At 38.3% G+C, this 19,932-nt stretch overlaps 1 protein-coding gene across 8 annotated transcripts in view; it reads left to right on the top strand.

The window, feature by feature from the left end:
• CBLB (Cbl proto-oncogene B) overlaps positions 1-19,932 on the top strand; it is a 134,104-nt gene that overhangs the window by 61,371 nt on the left and 52,801 nt on the right. For 6 of the 8 annotated variants that reach the window (XM_086625560.1, XM_086626057.1, XM_086625912.1 and 3 more), the window contains one exon: positions 9,785-9,931. The exons of the other annotated variants lie outside the window; for them this stretch is intronic. In XM_086625560.1, coding sequence (XP_086481686.1) covers positions 9,785-9,931 — 147 coding nt within the window. The remainder of the gene's footprint in view (positions 1-9,784; positions 9,932-19,932) is intronic. 8 annotated transcript variants of the gene reach the window in all.

Below are 19,932 nucleotides of genomic sequence, written 5' to 3'. Positions count from 1 at the left end.
AAGAAACTATACTGTTACAAAATTCAATATATTCTGATTTTAAAATTAAGTAGTTTGTATTGCCCATCACTGAGGACGCTAATTGCTATAGTGTGGTTTTTTTAGTTTTTTCACTTAGAAAATGTAATAACAGCTTTTTTTTTTTTTTAAGGTGAGGTAATAGAGTCTGAAAAGAAAATTCTGAAAGAACAAGCCTGCGGTACATGTTCTGGACTATTTTTGTCTAAGAAAATAGCACAACGCAACCAAAAAAGTGAAGCATGATCAGTTTTTAGCTGCTGAGATACCAGGCAGACCTTGATACTGAGGGATTTACTCAGGGTGCTGTATGGCACACCTGCTTTGTTGGTATTAGCACCTCCCAGCCGCTGGATTTCCTGGTGCTGCGTGCCGGCAAACTCGATCAAGCACAGCACAGAACTGAACCGCTTTTCCTTTGCACATGCGAGAGTGTGTCAAGCAGATAAACCTGTTAGTTGCATCAGTACTTCCTTGTTCCGTCCTTGGCCTTTGGGCTGCTGCTGTTTGCTTCTGCAGGATTTGTGCCAAACTTGGCCCTTCCAGAGTCACTTGAATTGCTCTGCATGCAGAAGTGTCCCTGTTTGCATGCAGCTTTTGCTCGGCCTGGCATGGATGTGCTTTAGCCTTGGCGTGATAAGCTCCAAACCAAGTATTCTCTTGAATATTCCTTCTACTTGAAGAAAGCTTTGGAAGATGGTGGAAGCATGCTAATTGTTTCTTCCCTGTTTCATATTAATTCGCTCATATTTTTGAAAAAGTCTCACATGTTTATGTATCCAGTGACTTAACTTTTCATTTCACAGAACAGTGCTAATGAACATGTTGATACTGATGAGTGTAACCATAGTGCAAAAGCAACTGACTGTTAAAAAGTAGTAAATAAAACTAAACAAACCAGTGTCCAGCTCTATTTTTTCCTCTCTGTACATATCGGATTAAGTATTTTAAATCATGTGTTTTGTAAGGATGAAATAGTAGCTCAGTTAAAAATTTCAGTGGTCAAATCAATAGATCTGTTAGCTCTTAGTTTATGTTGCTACTTACAATGTCATAAGATTGACTATCCTTTACAGAGTATTTATACTTGTAAATACTCAGATCAGTTTTATTCAATCTTTTTTCTATTAGTAACATTCTCTAGAGGTTTTTTTTTGGTAATTTCTGTTGTCCTTTCGCATGAGTAAATACAGATAATAACTATTTACGAGGAAAATTATTAGATCTTTAGCTTGTCAACCCACCTCTTCATTTTTGACAGCTCTCATTCTGCTTTATACAGACTGTATTTCCTTTATTACTTTAATTCCTGCTAACACTCTGTATTTTCATTTCATGGATGTATTTGTTGCTTCATGTACCTGAGCGTTAGTGAGAAAATAGATTAAATTGCTTTAGGAGTACCTTGAGACATTCATCTGTGCTGGACAATTGTCCTTTGGACAGAGCTGGAAGTAGTGAAATTTTCGAAACGTGGGCTGTGAAGCCCAGCTGATGAGAGCTATTCATGATTCTGCTGTATGGAGTGTTTACTTAGCAAAACCCAAATATAATCTTTGGATAGCACTTTGCTTATGAGGTGCTGGTAGGCTCAGTGCCATGTCAATTCATAAATGAAAGACGAGAGAGTGGTGAGTAGACAGACTCGTGAGTTTGTAGGGAGTCTTAGATTTGGAGAAACCCTGACCATCTTCCTTTGCTTTGTATTTGTATTCCATTTTCTTTACTAAGCTATTGTAGGTTATGCTCGTTCTTTATTTTTGCATAACTGGAGCAGCAAGTACCTACTGTAAAAGCAATGACAGCTGATAAGCAGTTTTGAAGGATGGAATGAAATTTTGAATTCTTCCAGCATTGCCTTCTTCCATTTTGATACTCTTCTGATGTTTAAAATACAAGAAGGAAAGGACCCAGACTGATGGTGGAAGTCAGTGTATCATGTAAAGTGATTTTTAAGCAAAGGAAAAAACGGAGGAAAATTCAAGATGACATTGTGAACAACTTTCTTTTTTTTTCCCAAACATCCTTGCCCAAATCATACCCAAAGTCTGCCAGTTTTTCCTTTTGGTATCCATCATGAATAACACAGCTGCAATAGACTTGCACAGTATTCCTTGTAGGTGTTGGAAAGGGGCTGATGGAGAGACATTCAAGGAAGGGTACTGCTTTCCTACTCATGATCCAGGATTCAAGGAAAAGTAGCAGCTGCCTCCAGCTAGTTTCTTAGAATTTTATACTTGTTTTTCATATTTAGCGTATGACAGATGTAATTATCAGATGAACCTCACCATGTTTAAGGCAGTAGGTTTTTTTCTGGGCTTACAGATGAGGAACTAAAGCAGAGCAAAATTAAGTTATTTGTCTGTGTTCCTTCTGTGAGTCAGTGGCACAAGTGGGAAATGGAGCTCACGTTTATTCTCAGCCCCAAGAATACTTGGTCCCAATAAAAGGCCCATGTACTTTGGTCGCTGAACAATACCCTGTCCTTGTGTAGCTTTTAGAAGTAATTATTGCACAGATCCCAAGTTGAAATAATTGCCAGATACGATGGTAGAGAGTTGTGCTTTTTTTTTTTCTTCACAGTCGTGTCGACAGGAACTTTTGGTTTCCTTCACTTCCTCTGAAGTTCTGAAGTGTTAAGCAGAGCTCTGTTGTTAAGACTGACTGTATTCTACACCTGTCACTTCCTAAAACAGTAGTGTTGGGGTGTGGGTTTTTTTTGTTGGTGATTTTTTTGTTTGTTTGTTGTTTTTTTTTCTTCCTATGTTTGCTGTCTGTGAAAAGGGAAGTTCTGGAAGAGGAAGGGGATCAATGAGTCAGAGTTGTATTGGATTACCAGCTGCTAGCAGCATATATAATTTTTAGTCACCTTCCTGTGCCTTCTGGAGAGTTTCGGAAATTCACGTGTTTCTTCAGAATAATTTTTCTTTTTTTATGATTTGTCTTGAACTTTGTGTGTTTGTCTGCGTTGCTTGTCAGTAGTTAATGGCAGAAGTATAATCTATCAAGGTGCTTTACGGGCAGCTAGGATTTTCCTCACGGTGGCAAAATACAGATAGGAAACAATTTGGAGAAAGGGCTTTTTTTGACAGAACAGAAGCCTGGGGCACAAAATGTAAATGCTGAACTCTTGGAGAGCAGAGTGGAAGAGCTCAGAACATGGGTCTCCACTTCCTCCTTTTGAACCTGAATCACAAGACTCTACTCTGTCCCTTCAGATTAGTAACATGTATTTTGTAGGATCCCTGTGTTTTACTGCAACTCAAGCATGTGGATCAGAAATCTGTTTTGAATAGAACTGATTACGTGAAATGAGCTCTATACATATGGTTTGGATTTTGAAGCTTTAATATTTGGGGAGGTGGATTTTTAAAAGTTAAAATCAACAATTCACCTTACAAAGGTGTTTCAAACTTTCTTTTATCTTGGTTCATAAGCAGTTACAATTTGCAGTTTTGCCGACTAACAGAACTGTCTTTGTACAATTATTCTAAATAAGAATTGCACAGGAATTATCTGTTACTTAGTAATAGTTTTGTGTCAGGTCTATCTGGAAAATATTCTTAGCTGATGAAAAGATTTTATTCTAGCTCTAAAACAGACTGTTTTTCTGTGCCAGAGGATGGAGTTATATGTTACGAGCTTGGAAAGTTGATGTATTGTTTATTATAGCGGGTTGTTGTTTAAAAAAGAATATTTGTGTGGATGCAGAAAGATTAAACACTTACTAGATGCAATAAAGAAGGAAACCCAGCAGTAACCTAATTTTTGTAATGACATAACTGCAAAGATATACACTCTGACTTCTCTACGGTATGTTTTTTTTCTAGAAATATATGAAGTTGTAAATAAAAATAATTGTTTTTCATGGGAGATAGTAATCATAGAATCATAGAATGGTTAGGGCTGGAAGGGACCTTCAAAGGTCATCTAGTCCAACCTCCCTGCAAGGAACAGGGATATCTCCAACTAGATCAGGTTGCTCAGGGCCTCGTCCAACCTGGCCTTGAATGTCTCCAGGGATGGAGCATCCACCACCTCTCTGGGCAACCTGAGATGTTGTACAACATCCTTAATGTACAACATTAAGGATGTAATGTACAACATTAAGGATGTTGTACAACAACCTTAATGTACAAGCATGAAAGCAGAAGTGATATACATATACGGGATTGTCCTGGTTTTAGCTGGGACAGAGTTAGCTCTTCTTTTTAGCACCTACAAGAGCTCTGTGTTTCGGTTTTACTCAGAGGCTCGCTCTGAGAAGAATGCTGATAGCAAGCTGATGTTTGTGGTTGGACGTGAGACTCCAAGGACTTTTCAGTGTGCCAGAGTGCAGAAGCACGTCGGGATAAGGGGGGAGCATAGCTGGGACAAAGGGGACACAATTCCCCTTGTGATTTGTGGTGGAACTTAAGATTGAGGCCAAACTGGCCAATTAGTATTCCATATCATGCAGTGTCATGCCCAGTAGAAAAGTGAGGGTCAGACGGACAGAAGGGCTTTTGCGCTTTGGCTCTTTCGCCGCTTCTGCTCTTTTGCGCTTGCTGCGCTTTTGCTCTATTGCTTTCCCCCCCCCCCCCTCTCCCAGCACTCCCACTCTCGGAGTACTCGTGCTCTCTCTCTCTCTCTGCCCCTCTCTATTTCTGGGCCTCGCGTTCGTCCGGGATTGCAGCTTCAGGACGAGACGGGCTTCGCACATGAGGGGGTGGTGAGCATCTACCCTGTGTATTAAATCATCTGTATTAAATTGTTCTTATCTCAACCCACAGGTATCCCATTTATCCTTTAATTCTCTCCCTCATCCCTGGGGCTGGGGAGGGTGAGTCAACGACTGCGGGGGGGCAGTTTGGTTGCCAGAGCGGCCTAACCCACAACAGGGATGTAAGCGAGTTTATGCATTTTCACGTTGTTGCATGAGATATTGCTAAAATGGCTTTGTCTCGGTTATCGTCTGTGAAATGCAGCAGTTATGAAGGATCAGGGCACAGATGTGTGCTTCGCTTTGTGTATTTATGTATGTGGTGATCCTGCCAAGCGTATTTGCTTGGAGCTCTCAGTGTATTTCACTCTGTTCATCTGCAGGCGGTAAGTGCAGGACACAGGTGTTCCCCCCACCTCATCAATCAGGCAGTGGCAGAAAGGAAGTGGCACTGCCTAATTCCCTATCTGGTTCTGTTTGCTAGACCATATTGCTTCCAAAAAGTAAAATCAGCTTTCATGCAGTGATTACAGAGTTGACACAGCCAAAACTTAGATCTGTGTTATTGCATGCTGGTCATGCTTCGTGTTCCTGTTTAATAGATCCAGAAGGGTAGGACTGCTTCCGACCTTCTACTACTAGCTGCCCCGGCTCTCGTGGCTGGGATGTTGTAATATTTCCATTATTAAGCCCCGTTTTCAAATCACGTATGATTGGGTATTTGAAAACTCCTTCAGTTATGAAATCTTTGCAGTATTCTCTAGCCTGACCCTCCTCCCTGGAACTGAAGAGAAAATTGATTCAGAACATAGTTATTTATTAAAAAGTGAACAAACTCACAACTCTTGTTTTCAGACTTTACTGTCTGTATTTGAGAAAACTTGCTGATGAGGTATATAACTCCAAGAGATGGATCAATTCTGAAATCAAGAAGATTCATCTTTAACCAAAAGATGTTTACTGACTCAATAGACCTTCACAAGTTTATACTAAATGAAAATTCATTTTTAATTTTTGTATCTTAGGTGTTCTGGGGTTGATCCAAACCTTGTTACTTCTTCAGTAGATCTGTCACGTGCAAGCGTGTCTTGCAACAGATGGTACAGTATGACTGAAAAACTGGTACTTCAGAAATCAAGATCTACAAGGGATTTGAACTGTATGGCATCAGTTTGAGTTGGGAAAAGAAAGTTAAAACTAAGCATGAATTATAGGAAAAACATCAAGTAATAGATGTTGAGTATGTTGCATATATGGAAGAGATGTACACTGTGCATAACATAAAATGCAGTTGATGTAGCATCATTCAGTGTTAAAATATTCTTAAATTTTAGCACAGTAGCTATTACATTGTAGAGAATGATAATCTCAATTCAATTTGGTATAAAGAGTGTTGTTAGATTTTAATTTCTGAAATACAAGGTTTTTCTCATCAGCACAAAACCCATTCTCTCTACAGAAATAAAGGAGATGTTTGTACTCTGTACCAGGCATAACGCAGCTGAGGAAAGAAATCCCACCTCTAACCTGCTCCCAGTTGCCAGTGAAAGTATTTTATAATTTTAAACCCTGAAGGCTGGCTGCTGAGGCATTAAAAACCATTGTTTCTCTAAAATTTGATCTGCACTTTTTTGAGGTGTAGCTCCAATACGATCCCTTAAAAGATCTCTCTCCTGCTTGAATATCACGAGTCAAAAGGATCTCCCCAGAGCATGTACCTGCTCAGCTCTTCTCTGCCACTACAGCAGTCTTCACTGTGACCAGAAGAGCCTGTTGTGTTATCATCAGAGTTGCAGCCTGAGTTGATAAAGATGAGTTTATTTGCAGTCTCATGTTGGAAATGAGACCTAAAATAGGTGACTCAAATTGGTGAGTTCTGTGGCTTTCATTAGGATTATTCACCAAGATGCTAAAGCTGATAGTTTTAGTTGTTTTTCAAATAAATAGGACTTGAATACCTTGTCTTACACTTATTAATGAGAAACAAGATGGAAAATTTTGACAGTGCTCCATCTTTATTTGGGGGGAGAAAAAGGAGTCATTGTAACTTAGAAAATCCTAGAATCATAGAATGGTTGGGGTTGGAAGGGACCTTAAAAGATCATCTAGTTCCAACCCCCATGCTGGAGGCAGGGACACCTTCCCTTAGATTGGGTTGCTCAAAGCCTCGTCCAGCCTGGCCTTGAATACCTCCAGGGATGAGGCATCCACAACTTCTCTGGGCAGTGGAGCCACACAGACTGCCAAGTGGGTAAAGAGGAGAATGTGCTTCTTGAGATGCCCTGGGAAGGCCCTTTGCAAGACAGTGGAAGTACATGTACTAAAATGGATAGACATTGTTAGAAGAGTGAAATGCACAGGTAGTGAGAATCACTGGCCCACCCTGGTGACATCATCTCTGCACCTCATACAATTGTTGAAAACATGTCAGAAATATTGAGCTTTGTGTCTCTATCTCAATAAGTTCCTGAGATCTGGTATCACGTAAGTGTATCCGAGCAAAAATGGTGCAATATGTGCTTCATAATTCTAAAGAAAAAATATATAAGTGAAAAGTTAAGACATGATTTATCATTATTATTTAATGCCAAAGAATGACTTGAGATAATCATCTGGTAAAACAAGAATCAAAATTGAGGATACACTGCTACCATGTACATAAATGATCACTGCTACCATGTACATAAATGATCAAGAATTTGCTATTTTCTGCTACAAATACATGCTATGATATATGTTCAGGCACAGATGAGGTTCTGGTTGGTTTCAAGTTTCAACTTTGCAGTCAGATAAAAAGAAGGTATCTTAGTTTGATATTAAAACATTTTTTCTTGTTTATACAAATAGAAACAAAAAACAATTTTACTTTTACCTTTATTTTAACCAACTTGTATGATGAAACAAAAGTGTTGATGCACTTAGTGACGGGTGAATAGGCTTTGTGATTTAGATACAACTTTTTGGATGCCCGTCTACACTGCACATTTGCTGTCCAGTTTCTACCAGTTGTTGGCTCTGGTTGTGTACTGTGCAGCTACACCTAACAGGCAACACATGTGCATGGACATGTGCCTACAGACACATGCACGCTCCCCTCTGGGCGAGGAAGTGCCCCAGATAGCACCTGTACATGACTTCATCCCTTAGTTCACTATGGGGCTCAAGCTTCATGAATCCAACAAGCTCACTAGGGAAGTTTGGACCCGAAAAGAACCCCTGCAACATGGTTCTTTGCTAATGTAGACAGATATATGGTATACCAGGCAAGGGAGAGCTCTGCTCAAACTTGCACCGAATCACATTCCCATCTGCCCTGAGTATAGAAAGCTTCTTGCTTAATCTTGGGTCTAGGCCAGGCTGAGGAAGCCACATTAAAATAGCTGTTGCTTGCTCTCTGCATTGGGCTTGAGTTCTGAGGAGTAAAATAATAAAGAACACGTGTGTGTAATTAAAGTACAAAGGAAATAGGAAGGGGGATAGCAAGGAACACATCCAGAAAATAAGGAACAGTTGGGCATCATAATTATAGGCATTTGATTATACTGGAGGAGTTAAAGGACTCTGAAATAATTAGCCCTACAACCATTCTGAATCTTGAGGGGAGGGAGAGTGTATTCATCAGAGGTTGTTTGTTTGTTTTAAATGACTTATGTTTTCAAAATAACTATCTTTATCATAGTTTTCCCAGTAGCAAAACCCGTCGTAAAATCTGCAACATAGCTTCCACAGGAATCTGTTACAAGTTGTTCACAAATTTAGTTGAAATAATTATTGCTTCAGTATGAAGTTGAGTGTTCTTTTAGGAAGATCCCAGGAAATCTGTTCAACTGGGTTTTTTTGGAGATTTTTAAGCATTCTAAAAGCTATTTGGTATGCATACGTAAAAATCTATCTTAATCTTTTCATGTGGCTAGAGACTTATGAATAAGTTTCAATTTATTTAAAATACTGTCTATAAGCGGTTATATATTACAGGATTGATAAGCATTTTATTATGTTTTTCATTAAATTGTTTGAGACACTATTAAATAGTGCCTGAGATTGTGAAAGGTGAATGGGCTTGACATAGGATGCTTCTAACTCATTAAAATACATATGAATACAAATTCTTCAGCAGAAACTGCTCAATCTCCTGTGCGGTCTCTGTTTCATATATCAGGTGGGAAAATACCCCTTCTTTATTGCAAGGATCATCTAAGGAATCTCCAGAAGGAAATTCTTAAAAAAGATTGCTTCACCCTTGTCTCTTCTCTTCCCACCATCTCCCACAGATTTTTCCATACAAAAGGATTATTTGTATTTAATGATGCTGTCTGTGTTCTTTGCACTAAACTAAATGGGATTTCTGTGCCAAAAACTAAACAATTTTTGATTAACTGATAGAAGTCTGGAAAGCTTATGGAAGTGAGCAGATCGCAAAGAAGCTTGATTTTTGTTTGTAACATGCCACTGAAAACTGAAAGCAAGTTTTAACTACAGAGAAGGCATTTTAAAAGATAATAGGAAGTAGCTGTAGTAAGAGAAAGCTGGAAAGAATAAAAAGACTAAAATTGTCATAGGAAAAAAGACTAAACCTAGTCCTGTGCAGTGTTTGTATTTCTAGAAACCTGGGCTGAAACAGATTTGATCACATATAAAACTATATTTAGAGTTTTTTGGTGTTTCTGTTTTATACATGTATTGGCTGTCTCATTTTTACAAATTCCTGCTTCTGCAATGATTAAATGAAATAGAAACACACAAGCTTAATCTTTATGGGGATCAGAAATGTATTTGGAATGTGCAGTTGAGAACTCAAATCTGTTCTGTTACTGAACAAATGGTTTTATTTTCATGGAGACTTACAAAAAATACATCCTCAAAAGTGCATGGAAACAAACTACTGATTTGGATTTCTTTGTGTTTTCAGTTGAGAGCTCAGTGTTTTTCAGGTGTCACATGATTATTATGATTATTAGACAAATATGCAGGATATATGAAATGCTGAAAGATCAATCCAATTTATTCAATTTTAAGGATTTGATGTGATTTTTACTTTTTTTCTTCTCCCTTTTATATCCGCAGGAGAAACCTAACAAAGCTGTCCCTCATCTTCAGCCACATGCTAGCAGAAATCAAGGCTATTTTTCCAAACGGCCAATTTCAGGGTGATAACTTTCGTATCACCAAAGCCGATGCTGCGGATTTCTGGAGAAAATTCTTTGGAGATAAGTAAGTACTAACATTTTGCAAAATCCTTAATTCTTCCTAATCAGAAGCATGAAAAAGAGTGATATTTTCAAAAATCTAAATAATGGTTCTGTCGATGGGCATTTTAAAGGTAATTCTTGTCCAAGTTTTTAAATTGACTGAAATCGCTAATTTCATTATTAACAATCAATTCATTTCTTTTTCAATGTTGTAATTTGCTCAAAGGGTGAATAAAAATATGGAGCCAGTTCTGTCAAGGGCACTTGCACTCAATTATAAATTAGACTATATTGCATGAAGTTTATTGGCTCCATTCTAGGGTGAAGTTAGTGTGTTGTTTTCACAATGTGCATGACAAATAGTGGACTTTCATAGTATATATATTCTACAAATGATAACTCTAAAGTCTGAATTAGGAACTTGATATTGGTCTCATGGACAGTATGTTCCTTTATCCCATCTTTAACTTTCTAGCTACTACAATATGTAGTAGTTTTTAAGTAGTTGAAATAATGTTTTAATTCCTTATTATTGAAACTTTTTTCCTACAACTGTACTACCTACAACGTAATCACAGCAGTTCAAGTTCTGTTATAGAAAGACAGAATAACTGGAGATATGTTGGAAGGCTTAATCAAAAGCACGTTTTGGAGACACTTACTGTTCAACAATAGGTCATAAATTTAATGCTAAGCATGACTTATAGATACATGATTAAATCCTTACAGCAAATGCAATATTGAAAATGTAAAGGTAGGCACATGTGAAAGGTTTTTGTTTCTGGGAAACAATTTTGTTGGATACAGATATAGGCTAATAGAAGATGCCTAGTTTCATCACTTTCTCATGTAGAATGTTTGTTAGCCTAATAGTGACATGAGAGGGAGGAGGCAAGAGGTTTGTATATTTTACATTATAATGGAGCAGGCATTCTGGATGTCAAGTCTGTTGTCTTGCACAATATAGGCTGTAGCAAGCACAGAACAATTCCTGCAACAATCTGTTACGTTTCCTGAGCAAGTGCAGCTCTTTAAAATAAGTTGTAGGTTGGCACCTTTGCAAGTTAATTTTGTTCAGTGTGAATTTACAACAGTTTCACTTCCTTTTTTTTTTTTTTTGGCTAGTCAAAACACACCTACTGCAAGCTTCCAGCTTTCTGATTTCATTATAGTGTTATCTGGTCACTTCAGTCTTCTAATAAATTTCTTTTCCATGTAGATAACATTAGAGTGTGATCAAGTTGCTGTATCAATCTTTTTGTTAGAGGAAACAGTTTTATTTGGTGTTACCATTTTAATGTGAAGCTGATGTGCAAAATACCTACAAAAGTTCAGATAAAGTTATCTGAAGGATTAATTTACATTACATGTAGGGATCTCTATCAGATGAAGCTTTTAAAAAACATGGTCAGCAAAAAAAGAAAAACAGAACCTTTGAAAAAATGACTAATGATCATCTTTGTGATGATCATCAGTGTTTGTTTTCTCTTCCTCTCTTTCTCTCCTTTGCTTAGCAGCTCTCAGAATTTAAATCTCCTCATGGTCCTTCTCTTTTCCTGTTGGGCTCTGTCCTTGAATGACCTTTAGCAGCTGCCTTGATCACAAATTACATATCTGTCATTGAGATTTACAGATCTTGTATTCTGCAAGCTGCTCTTTCTTTCTGTCACTTCATCGTAACCAGTTTCATCAGCTTCCCTATTCACTGTCATGTTCCTCTCTGTATTTCTCTACTAACTTGCACTTTCTGTGTGAGATTCAAGTGCTTCCCTTCAAGCTCCCTTCCAATGGTCCTGCCAATTTCCTCCCTCTTCCTTTGGCAGATGGCATAATGCTTGAGGTGCCAGACAGTAGGATACTTAAACATATCAATAAGTTTTTTTCAGAGCAAGATGGGTTAAGAAGAATTTTTCAACTGCGTTGGTTCATCTGAACAACTTACCTCTACTCTTGTCTTTCTCTTCTTCACGTTTGACTCTTCTCTTTCCTGACTCATTCCCTGGAGCGCTTCTTTCTAATCCTTTTCAGGGCCCCGGAGCTCTTACCGTGCCTTTTTTATCCTTTTTTTTTTTTTTTCCTGCTTAGGTAATCATCTTGATAAAATGCAACTTTAAGTATGAATGCTCAGTACTAACCCTCTGACCTCCTCCTCTCCCACCCCATATGTACTTTAATAGTTTTTTGTTTGTATAGTTTGATTTTTTTCTTAAAGCATCCATGCACCAAAAGTGCCTAGGAATCAAGGCAGTTTTGGGACGTCCAGTGGATTACATATTTAACTTTGATCATCTAGTATAACCTGGAAGTTTTTTGAGTTCTGTTTTGTCAGGTGCTTTGCTTTCAGACTAGGTGAGTAACCAGTGTCATTAGTGTTCCCAGCTCTTTTCTAATAAACTGAAGCTGGTTTAGTTACCTGTCATCTAAGCAGTGAACTGTCTTCTTCTGTGCTTGGCAGCCTTGCCGTTACCTTGCTTTTAGTTACTTGTGCTTAAGTAACTAAAAAACATGTAACAGCATGTATGTCAAATAAACATTAGTTATTTTCCAATCCACTTAAAAATATATGGCAGGTATGCCTGTGAGCCACATCTTTCACAATGGGCCTGTTATGACAAATTAGTTTGCAAATACGCTAGTATCACTTCCTTAGAAGCAGAACCTACATAAAGATTTTGAGTGTTGCAAACAACTGATAAAATCTGTTTCTAATCTGACCATCTCAGGACAGGCCCCCAGGATTATCGGAAACCTCCAGCTCTGGTTAGGTGTGCAGTGCAATGAAGGAGCACAGGGAGGAACTTCATTGCATGTTCCCTGGCTGCATCTCTATTTTACAGGGCAAGCCTCGACTTCTCACTGGTTTGCAAAAAGCAGCCCTTACTTTGAGGTCACTAAGTAATGCTGCTCAAGATTAGAGCATAAATAAAAAGTAAGTTGTGCTGGATCTTGGCTCTGATGGGCAAACTGTAGTACAAGAAGTAATTCTGATGCGTTGTGTGATTTGATTGGAAGGAGGGAATTGGAATTATTAGATTAATTTATGGTTTTTTTTCCAGCATATTATTATAATAAAAATAGCCTTCCTGTTTCTAAACACAATGAATTGGAAGCTTTTATATAATCCATTTTCTGCCTTGATTTCTTTCTGAAATGTTGTCATTTTTTTTCCTTTTTAATTTGAAATATTCTAAGTAGCAAGAAGGATGTCAATAGCCATTGACGTTTTTTAATCGACTCTTTGGCTTTCAATTTTTGAAAATGTGACCTACACTTCCGTTTACAGAAAGCAATATATTATAATTTGCTAAGGAATAAAATCCAAAATATACAATTTTCAAGAGTCTAGTTTGTACTTCAAAAAAAAAAAATTCTATACCTGATTTCTTTCACTGCTATTCCCCAATGAATGGGGAACTTCTAATTTTGTTGGCTACATTTGTCTGTCTGAACACTTGCTGCAAAGTTGTGCAGCTGTAACTAAGTTTATTCATCCTGTTATTAATAAGGATCATAGGATTCAGTCATTCTTTTTGTGTTTAAAGCTAGTCAGGTGTACTTTTGCATGACTTCAAACTCATTAGCCATTTATTTTGCCAGGCTAACTATTTCAAGTCTCTGATGATCACACATCTGGCTACTCTTTGAATTTCTGCAGAAAACACAGAAGTGGAACTCAGCAAGTGATTTGAATGGCTCCATCAGAGCAATGTGCTGAGATAACTTCACACATTCTTTGCCTTCACATACTGCCTCAACTTTTGCGTTTCTGGTACATCTCTACACAACTTCCAAATACTGTCAGTAGCTAGAGAAGCTTGGATGGGAGAGAATGCCATGGTGCTTGTGAGAGCAGTGGATATGTCGATAATGAAAATTGTCAGCCCTCACATCGGTAGAGAACGCAAAAGGAGTAAATAATCAGAGCCTTTACAATTGTGGGGTTTTCCAATATTGCATGTTTCAGAGGAGGGGGAAACCTTGGAAGTGATATGATGTTTGGAAAGGATCTGGAGACTCTAATGTGAGGTTTAGGAATGTACAGGGAGGATTGTTAAATCAAAGTGGATGATAATGAGATTTTTATTATCTGGATGAAAGGAGAATGTGGACAAAAGCAGTATGACGAAGGAAGAAAAGGAGGAATTGATTTCTTTGCAAGGGCGAAGTAGAGTATGTATCTGAATTAGGGGGCAGGTAAGAAGGTCAGCAGTGTCAAAGAGAAGGCTCAGGATGGTTTTGGTGTATTGACTTTGTCAAGGAAGCTGGCAGAGAAAAGCTGTCAGGGAGATGAGGATTAGAGAGAATTTTGGATCCACTTTGTGAGAGCAAAAATCAGGAACAAGAACTTTCCGAAAGCTGAATGACTGAAGTAAGCTGAGAGTGGAGCTCCTTGGCATATTCACAGGCTGTGAGGAGGAAGAGAGCCTCTTAAACAAAATAAAGGAGCTGGCTGAAAAAGAACTAGGGAATAAATTGACACAAGCTTTACACCATAGTCAAGGTCAAGATTTTAGGTTAAAATCTATACCAAGAAAGAGCTGGATAGTGTCAAAAGCAGGAAAGCAGTGAAATTGAGAAGGTGGGACTATTAAATTTGTACTGGTTAATGGAATACAGTTCTTGGAGCAAGTGGCTTTAGTGGAGTGAATCTTCCCTCATGGTTTACCATTATAGTTGCACTGAAGCAAATGATGGTTAAATGTACCACGAAACAGTAATGTTAAATGGAACTGTGAAATTGTCAGGCATGTAATCAGCAGTTACATTTGTTTACAGATCCTTTAGTAACCCCCAGTGGGTTGTAAATATGCATATAAAATGCAATCTGATAGCTTCTTCATTATCTGCATTTTATCACTATGTAGTGCTTGATGTTAATTTCCCCTGGTTCCTCACTCATTTTAATAGCACCTTACATCTTTTACTAGTTTTCTATTCTGAGCAAAAATGTGCAAAATACCGCTGGGAGCGATCCTGAACTGAGAAGGAGAGTGGGCGAGATGACCTAACAGATCTTTCCAGCTGCTGAATTTGAAAGCTACAGTGAAGTCATGCAGGGCTTTGTGACTATTGAAATTTGTGATTTGTGGCTGTCTTCGTCTTGCAGAATGAATCAGCAGTGAAATGTCAATGTTCTTAGATTTTCAGTTCTCCATAGTTCTGCCATTTATTTTAACTTTTGATTTTTTACTCTTCATTGTGAAACCTTAAAAAAATGAAAGCATTTCTGTTATTGTTGTCAGATAAATAGATTTCCCTCACCTTTTGGTTTCTGAGGAATTAGAAATTCTTTCACTTCTAGGGTCAAACACATTACTGTTTTAATGCTCTGATACTTTTTTTTTTCAGCTGAGAACTGAAATGTCTTTATTTTTTATTGGAATTCAGGAAAGAATGTAGCTATTGATTCCTCAGTAGCAGTTAAACAGTATTTCAGATTGATATTCTAAATTTTGAGTAGTCGTAGTTCTGCTATGGTCAGTGCTTTTTGGCTCGAGATGGAACAGACATAGCCTCTGTGGCTTGAGTTCAGAGAAAAAGTGGTAAAACAGGCAGACCATAATGCACGACTTGACTTGAAAACATTTAGCTGTCAGAAAGTGAAACCTCAAATAAGCGAGGTTTTAACACCTTGTTGATCCCCTTCATTTATTACTCGATTTCCTGTTCTTGCTGCTGATAGTGCCCAAGAGCCCTAAGAGGCAGTCCTGGCCCAGAGAGCTTCAAATCTGAGTATGAACTGAAGTGTAAGAGGAAGCCAAAGATAAAGAGAGACGAAAGAGGAAGAGGCAGTGATCTGAGTGCCATAGCCTTCATCACCATCAAGACTGATGATGCTTTAGCAACAGGAACTTTTTAAAGAGAAGGAAGTAAACAGGGAATGAGGCTTTTAGAGGATGGTTTCTCCCTTGGCTGATCAGCAGCATAGGAAATAGACTTCTTGTTACTCTTGTTTAAAAACTTGAGCTAGAGGCGGAAGGTACCATTCCCTGGGTGCTAGTGAGACATAAATCTTGCTAGATCTTTTTCATACAAATGTGAGATAAACAAATTTGAAAAAGATAGAGATAACACTATAGAGAAGAGCTAGTCAATGGAAAGTTGGAAGATACAATTAAAAACCAGAAAAGGACAATGGTCTTCATAGCTGTTCTAAGTCGCTAAGAATAAGGTGTAAAACTGCATGTACAAAGGGTAAAGAAAAGAAAGTTGTAATAGCTGGCACACAAGATTGTGAGACAGGAGAACAGATTCTCAATGGATAGACAGAAGAGGCAGTGTTTTAAGTATAAAAGGATGTGCAAAAGCATGGGCGTGCTTTGGATTTGTGGTTAGAGATCAGAATTGGAAATACATAGATAGGTGTATCCCTTCAGGGACACTTCAGGAAATGCAGACTTCCAGTGTCCCCTAAGGAAGTACTAACTTACTGTTTCTCCAGCAATGTCCAGTTATGAGGCTCTGGAAGTAAATATTTTTGGTCATATATTTTCCTCATTTCATAAGGCTCATCTTCTCTCTTTTGCCTTCTCTTTTCTCATGTTAGGTTCATCTATATTTGTTTTGCATGATTTCACTATTTAACAGTTGTACTGGCATGATATGGCAGGATTCCTTTTTTCCCTTAGGGCTGAACTTCTGAAGCCTTCTGTGTGTCAATTATTGCTCTGCAGTTCAGAAGCAATGCAAACATGTGGCCTCTCACTTAAAACTGAAGCAGCACTCGTAAGAAAATGCTCTGTGTGGTGATGATAGGCTAAAATCCATATTGCTCACTGCAGACTTGCAGAGTTGTTTCTATCTAGATCACTATTTGCTTGAATATTTTTGAGTTTGCTCTGGATACAGCAATACCTTTTTCATGTTATATTTTCTGGCAACATTTGAGAGTGTCTTTTGCAGACAAAGATGTTCACTGTGAGAAAAACTACACAGGTACATGTTTACCTTCCTAGACATCCTTGTGGTCTGCTCTGGTTCATATGGGAGCAGTGTCACTTGGCGTTCCAGAATAGCTGCATCCCTGCAGTTCTACTGAAGTGCTGTACTCTGCATGCTCAGAAAATATTTGCTTCCTCTCCAGGTTTATTTTAATGTCTTTTGCCTTTTAATAATGCAGCAATGTTCAGGGAGTTTAAGAAAATCCTATGTACACATGATCAGGGCAGGAAGGAAGGGAAGACCTAAATTCCTCTGTTAAATTGCTTAAAAATTACATACTGGATAGTAATCCTTCTCTTTTAGGCATATGGAAGTTGTGTGGGTGGTGTTTAAAACACTGTATTCGAGACTATGGAGTGACACTTGCCTTTGTGTCAATACTAGTGAATAGATACCATCCTATATAAAAGTATTTTTTAAATGCTTATACTTCAATCAGGACATTTTTGAATTTATCGCAGTTCTTCAAATACGCTTACTAATTTTACTATTGCAGAAGAAATGTGGAGAAGTAGAGTCATTTTGAGAGGCTTGGAGGAGAAATGGCTTATTTTAGGATTTTTGACAGGACTCTCAGATAAGACAACCCCGAGGTAAATGCCAAGATACTAGATAGTTTTGTTGATTTCAGAGAGAAATAAGATGAGCACCGAAAGCCTCTTTGGGAAAAATTACTCAGGATCACTTTTTTTTTAATTTTGTGTGTTCTTTCCTTAAATTGATATGAGCTTGCTTCTACTCTAATGATGAGGAAAGGCAGTACAAAGTCACTAAAAGTCTGGCAGATAGAGGTTAGGATTTCTTTGTAAAAAGTCCTCCATAACCTGTTTCTGCTGTATAAGGTGTGCGTTTCAGCTTCCTTCATATTTTTGTTTCCTTCTAAAATTGTTTTTCTGTAGGTTTTGGATTACTTGGAGGTTGTAATAAAGTAACGCATGTAGCACAATAACAGTATGTACATATAATGCAGTCAGATATTTTTGTATTACTTCAGTGTCTGCTTTTTTTCCCCAAATTATATTATAAAAAGAGAAACTCTTACCAAAGCCATGTGTGATCTGTTCATAAGGTGTGCATGTGTCATAGAGCTCTTAACTTTGGGCATCAGAGATTTGAGGGAAGTACAGTCGCTATGAAATACCATCCTCTCACCTGAGATACTCCCCAGAACATTGTTTCAGCTGGAGTCATGTGCGCTCTACTGCCAGGGATCACTTACGTAACCGGGATTTAAATGCCTGAAGTACTGAGACACTGCACTTCCTCAACCTGATTCCATAGAGAACTAATGTTACTGAGACGTCAGATCACATCTTTCTGATGAGCTGTTGCAGGGCTGACTAACTCATCTCCTCCTAAAGAAGCGTCCACAGGGTCAGCCTAATAGCGTGAGACGTGGAGAATACCTACCAGCCTCTAGTGCAGAGTATCATTAGGGCATCGTGCAACAAATACTACAAGGACAAAGGATCACGGAAATTATTTATGGGAGATACCTTCTGTGGTTTGGGAGCTGAGCGCTGCAGGCAGTATTTCATTACAAACAGGATCCTGTTTTTTCTTTCTATAAAGGCAATATTTTTTTCTGTTTTAAAAAGAAGTAATATATTTATTTAAACAACAATCTAAGAGTGCTATTAACTAGGACAGTCTCAATTTCAACCTTGGTTTGATTGGTCCTGTTGCCTTCCCCCTCCCACTGCCCCTGCCTTCTCCCCAGACTATTAAAATAACTCTTTAGATTTGAATAACGAAAAGGTGCCTTCAAAGGCTGTCTATCCCCTAAAACACAGGAAAGCAACAGTGAAATGTTGATTCAAACACAGACTCAACTTTCCAGCTGTCTACGAAAACCTCTTTCACCCCCTCATTGCTGTGGGAAGCGTTCTGTGTGACCCCCTCCTGCATCTCTGCCAGAGGGAGGATGTTTCTCAGGATGTGCCTGAAAGGTCACCAGATTTCAGTGCTGTAGGAGCAGGAGGAGAGGACGTTGCAGAATCCTTCACCTTGTGAAGACTCGGCAACACCCTTGTTTCGAGTGGGCGTGTGCTGTCTGCATGGTCTCAAAAGAGCGTGGCAACTTGTATGTATAAACTGGAGAGACATGTTGGGGAGAGAAGATCTCTGACTGATGCTGTTTCCAAGTATTTAGGAATGATAGATGTATAGAAGTACCTGCTGAGAAATAGGACTTAACGTGTTTCAACAACCAGTTCTCACTTTTATTTAAGAAAGCAGAAGATAAAAGACCAATTCCATAAATCTGCAGAAAAAAAATCTGCTGAGTTTAGTGAGTTTTAAATTGGCGCCACCACTTTTTTTGGACACTTGTTCTTGGAGGAGTCTCACAAAATAAATTTAGATGTTATTTCATTAGATAATCAGTCATTTCCCACCATCTGGTTTCTGTCTTAGCCAAAGTACTAGCCAACAGAGCTCTGAAAACATATTCTCCTTAAGACTTTTGTTTGTTTTCTCTGTTGATAGTGGGGGTTTGGGAGTGCAGCGTGTTAGTGAGTAGATAGCGAAAGATCCTACTTATTAATCGCATCTAATGAACATGTTTTTCGTGAAACTTGTCTCAGGCAAGGCATGAAAAAGCAGTTGTTAAGGTGTAGTATTGCTATAATCATTCCTGATAGATTCCCTTTTGGTTTTTATATAAGGGTTATTGTCTTAACTCTTTAAAAACAAAACCCAAAACCACAACAAAACAAAACACACACCCCCCAAGAAAAAAAAGAAAACACAAAAACAAATAAAAAAACCAAACAAACAAACAACAAAACAACAAAACAAGCCCAAACCAAAAGCATTTTTCTAACCCCATTTCAACATGATCCCAGTGCTGTAACCGTTTAGAGTGGTTTACAAAAAAGAGTCAGAAAATGTTTCGGAGCCATGGTTACAGCAACTAGAGGAACTAAATAAGCAGTAGGCACTTGAGCTAAGACAAGTTGAACACCACAAAAGCACTGACATATTCCGACTTTGTTGTCTGAACTTAGTGCAATGTTTCATTCTCTCTTTACCATAATCAAAATTTGATGTGCATTCTTTCTTAAATGGCATCTGATGTGG

Source organism: Tauraco erythrolophus, chromosome 1 (assembly GCF_009769465.1).
Source record: "Tauraco erythrolophus isolate bTauEry1 chromosome 1, bTauEry1.pri, whole genome shotgun sequence".
NCBI classification, from domain to species: Eukaryota; Metazoa; Chordata; class Aves; order Musophagiformes; family Musophagidae; genus Tauraco; species Tauraco erythrolophus.
Note: the sequence above shows the minus strand (reverse complement) of the source record. Positions and strands in the feature narration are given on the sequence as shown.